This window comes from Cannabis sativa, chromosome 2 (assembly GCF_029168945.1).
Source record: "Cannabis sativa cultivar Pink pepper isolate KNU-18-1 chromosome 2, ASM2916894v1, whole genome shotgun sequence".
NCBI lineage: Eukaryota > Viridiplantae > Streptophyta > Magnoliopsida > Rosales > Cannabaceae > Cannabis > Cannabis sativa.
In genome coordinates this window covers 15937766-15942513 of record NC_083602.1, presented here as the reverse complement: position 1 = coordinate 15942513, position 4748 = coordinate 15937766, and the positions used below count along the sequence as shown (strand labels likewise).

General features: G+C 30.0%; 1 protein-coding gene across 1 annotated transcript; it reads left to right on the top strand.

Annotated features, from left to right (window-relative positions):
* Positions 1–1767: 1767 nt before the first annotated feature.
* LOC133034794 (10 kDa chaperonin, mitochondrial-like) lies at positions 1768–4289 on the top strand. The gene is made up of 3 exons (XM_061110187.1): positions 1768–2014; positions 2675–2814; positions 3931–4289. Exons 1-3 carry the CDS (start codon positions 1910–1912, stop codon positions 3977–3979), a joined length of 294 nt encoding a protein of 97 aa, XP_060966170.1. The 5' UTR covers positions 1768–1909; the 3' UTR covers positions 3980–4289.
* Positions 4290–4748: the final 459 nt, after the last annotated feature.

The window sequence follows — 4748 nt, the reverse complement described above, 5'->3', positions numbered from 1 at the left end:
CACTGCAAAATTATAATCACTTATTTTTTAAAATTTTGCAACTTCAGGTGCAATCAATCATTCTTAGCATTTGGCAATATGACAGTTTTCTGATGGTCATATCTTTCTTTCAAATTTTTCCAAAGCACAAGAGGATCTTTTACGGTTAAGTATTCAGATTTTAACCCCTCATGGAGATGATGGCAAATGAAAATCATAGCCTTGGTCTTATTTTGTTTGTTTCAGTATTTTGATCTTTGATGGTGTCTCCAAGACTCATAGCATCTAAATAGATTTCAGCATCAAGAATCCATGATAAATAATTTCTTCCGAAAATATCAAGTGCCACAAATTCAAGTTTTGCAAGGTTTGCCTTGAAAAAAACTATATCAATATAAAGTGTAAATTATTAGACTTATACATAAGCTTTTGAAAGAAAATAAAAGTACAACAAATATAACACATAGACAGTAAAATACTAAAACATAGAATAAGAAAATAAAATTAAACAATATAATATGATAAACAAATCAACACAAATATATAGACATCTATATAAATATATATAAGCATAGACATATATTGTATAAATATTGATTCATAACAAAATAAATAAATAAAAAAAAATGATTAGCTCGAATTCTATCAGTCAGATGAGTATATATATATATATTTAGCGTATCATGACTTTGAAACAATTTAAGATCACATAACAAACATTATTATACCTTGGTTAGAGGCTTGTGCTGATAATGTATTACGTAATATTATAATTTAAAAAAATAAAATAGAGAAGAGATGAGAATTTTCTTAGTGTTTTCTTCTAATGGGTGATCTCCTATTTATACACATACAAGAATCAAATATTAAGAAACTAAGAAAAAGGGAATATTGATTACAATTAATGGTAATAAATAAAAAATTTGAACATCCACATAATTATTAATATTTATAACAAAAATAGATTTTTATTGTATTTTTTTGTTCTTATTTTATTTAATTTTATTAGAAGGTTTTATATATAGAAATTTTATTAGAAATTTTATTGAATGAAATTAGACAAAAGTCCTTAAATCTAACAATCTGAATAGTTCAAAGAGAATTTTTAACGGCCAAAAAAATTCAGGGGGGCATGATTTGGTACATGTCAAAATTCGGGGAAAAAAAAATCTTAATTAGCCTAATAAAAAATACAATAAAATTTAATATTTACTAATTAATAAATATATTTTTTTAATAAATTATTATTTTATTTTTATGAATAATTAATATTATAAAGATATAATAAAAAATTATTTTTATTTTTATTTTTTAAAATAATATATATGATTTATATACTCAATCAAACACTATATTTCAATTAAGGGTAATATAATTACATATTACCCTACACAACCAAACACACTTTACACATTTGTATTCCAAATGCCCCCTCACAAAAATATGATTACTACTATCCTACACAGTAACACAATTTACAAGTTTTCCTATAATCATATTATCGTTTCTTATAAACAAATTAGGGACACGATTTTGTCCCGTGATGTACTTTCACGGAATGTATTCTGTGGTACATTAAATGGGTCTCAGAGTATATTAGATGAGTGTTAAGGGTAAGTTACTATTTTTTAACTTAAATTACCCCTAGATTAATCTCAGCCTTCAGATCAAATAACTCCCTCATCGGCTGTCGTACATCACGGAATACATTCCGGAGACAAAATCATGTCCGAAACAAATTATGCTAAATAATTATAACTCTCATAGAAGTGTGAGGGCAAAAGAGTAATCATAGACCAACCTAAAATCTTTCTTAAACCCTAAAGGGAGCTTGAGTGTCCCACTATTTCATCGTTGAGAGCTCAAAGCTGAGAAGAAGCTTCTACACTCTACTACATACATTCCGCTCTTTTCTCTTCTCTGATTTCATATGGCGAGGCGCCTGATCCCATTGTTCGATCGTATTTTGATTGAGAAAATCGTTCCTCCTGCAAAGACTAACTCCGGCATTCTTCTTCCTGAGAAAACTTCCAAGGTTACTCTTTTCTCCACACCATTTCTTTTATCCGCATACACAGATACATATATGTATTATTCTATAAGGTTGGTCGAAACATGGCTCCAAAAGTAATTCCAACTCCAGCTCCCTGATTCTGATAAGAAATGAAAAGAAAACAACAGTATTTATGTGAGCTGAAGACTAATAAATTTTGTCTGTTTTGTTTGTGATTTCTGTTCTCGATTTATATGTTTTTCAACTGGGTTTTCGTTTTTCTCTTTGTTGTTACAATTGTTCTTTCCAATTTTTCATGTTCTTATTATCTGTACTTGTTTGTATATACTTGTAATTAGTTTGGTCGTGCTTGCAATACTTATCTTTTTGTTTTCGACTTCTTTGGGGATTTTGATGTAAGTATGAACCTCTTTGTTGTTTTCTTGTTGTCCTCCCATTTTCTTATTGAATTTTATGTGTGTTTCCTCTCTTGCGAATATTGTTGTCATGTTCTTGATAGCCTGGCTTGATTAGGTCCTTCATTTTACACGAAAAAAAGGAGAGAAACTACTAGTGATTAACCTTAAATTTCTGCAATAATTTGAAACTTGTTTCCAATAAGTTAAGCATTCTGTGGATCTTACATTTTCTTTTCTTTTCTCTTCATGGGCTCATTTTTGCTGTGTGTGTTTGATAATTTAGCTGAACTCTGGAAAAGTTGTTGCTGTCGGTCAAGGAGGTCGTGATAGAGATGGGAAACTAATTCCTGTACATGTAAAGGAAGGAGACACAGTTCTTTTGCCCGAGTATGGAGGAACTGAAGTTAAACTTGCAGATAAAGAGTAAGATTTTGGTTGCTATCTTTCTTGAATTATAAAAATGTGCATTTAAGAGTTCTTAATGCTGTGTTGATATTTTTAAACTAGATAGAGATGTGTTAGTTCTCTTTGTCTTTGTTGATTAGCTTTTAAAATCAAAAAGTACATTTCCACCTTTAGACGAATATCAGTCCTTCCTTTCTCCTTTTTTTTGTTCTTCTTTTCAAGTTCATTACTTCATTGCTTTGAACCATGAAGAGTCGTGTATTTCATTTTGAAATTTCCTCCCCCATCTTGGAATTAATCTTTATAGAAGTTGTAGTTTTGCATTTACTCATGATGGATGAGATACAAACCTGTATAAGAAGAAAGTCCACATGTTTTTTTTGCAGCATATTGCCGGGAGTACTATTTACTTAAGCCTAGCTTGGGGGCATACCTTATTGTTACTTAGTATCTTTGTGTAAAATGAGGGTTTCTGGTTTGATTAAAATGTGATCATTATTGATGTTGTCACCTTTTACAATCTAATGTGCTGAATCTTTACAAACAGGGAATGAATAGAAAATAAACTTAGAACAGCGATGTAAATCTGATAAATGTAAAAGCCTGTGGTTGTGGATCCCAAGATAAATAATAATTCTGAAAATTTAAAAATCATTCCCTACTAGATGGGACAGATACTGGGGTTCTTGAGGCCTTGATGGTTTTGTTGATGACATGTGGAAAATTAAGGCATGAGTGAGGATGAAGAGAGTTGGCATCTGTTTATGCCATAGAAGAGGTTTCAATGGTGTTGATGCTAAGAGGCATTGTTAAGGTTGAGAAAGAGGGCAGATAGAACTTGAGGTAGATTAATCACTAGTGAAACGAAAAGCTTCAATTGAGCTAATCTATGAAAATAAATAACTGGTTTGTTTGAGTTATTCGGTTTCTGAATGTCTGAATAACTCTGGTCAAGCCAAGTTAGTCTAGACTCTAGTTCTTTAGTTTGTCTTGTGGTTTTCTAGTATTATAAAAATCCCATGCATTTCTCTCCAAAATGTCTCACGTTTCAGGAATCAAAATATTGTTCATTGATCAGAAACTTCATGGTTGACACAGAAGTGTATTTCTTACTTTGTTCGTTTTATGTTTCAGGTATCATCTGTATAGGGAAGGCGACATCCTGGGAACTCTTCATGATTAGTTCATTTGATTGCTCTTTCATTGTGAGGAGAGTAGTTCTTCCCCGATATAGATAATTTGTTCAAGTGAAATTAGACTCTTTTGGTTCCACATTTTGATACTGATGTGGGCTGTATCGTTTGTTTTTTGAGTTATATGCTAAAACTAGAACACAAAATTCAGCAATCGAATTGTAATCCTTAATATCATTGATTTCGTTTCTAGCTGAGTCTACAAATCGCTTATCTAGATAATGACATTCTAATAACCCATGTCAAATATGGCTATAAGAATTTTACTCTTCACTCGAGAAATTGGAGTTATTATCTGAAGTTCTGGTCTTCTGTTCGCATTTCACTTTTTTGATTATTCTTCAAATTACATTGTTTGCTATTTTTCTAACTTTTATTTTGTCGACAGGTCTCTGTCGACAAGACACCCTTCCTCATATTCATATATAATTTTATTTTTTAATTATTGTTTTTAAAGGGACTCATAATTGCACATTGTTAATGTGTGAAATAAATTGTGATATATAAGATGAATGGACTGTTTTTATTATTATCAATTAATTTTGTGATAGAATCCCATTTACTTTATCTTAAATTTTAACATTAAAACTTCATATTATATATGGGAGCTAATACAATAGTTATTGTAATTTTTACTTATCAATAGGGATAGTAATTTATAGGTCTTGATTTAATTCAATGACTCAAATCAACTCTTGAAAACTACACCAAAATTAATATATTTTTTTTATTTATAATTAATCTTGAATATTATTAATT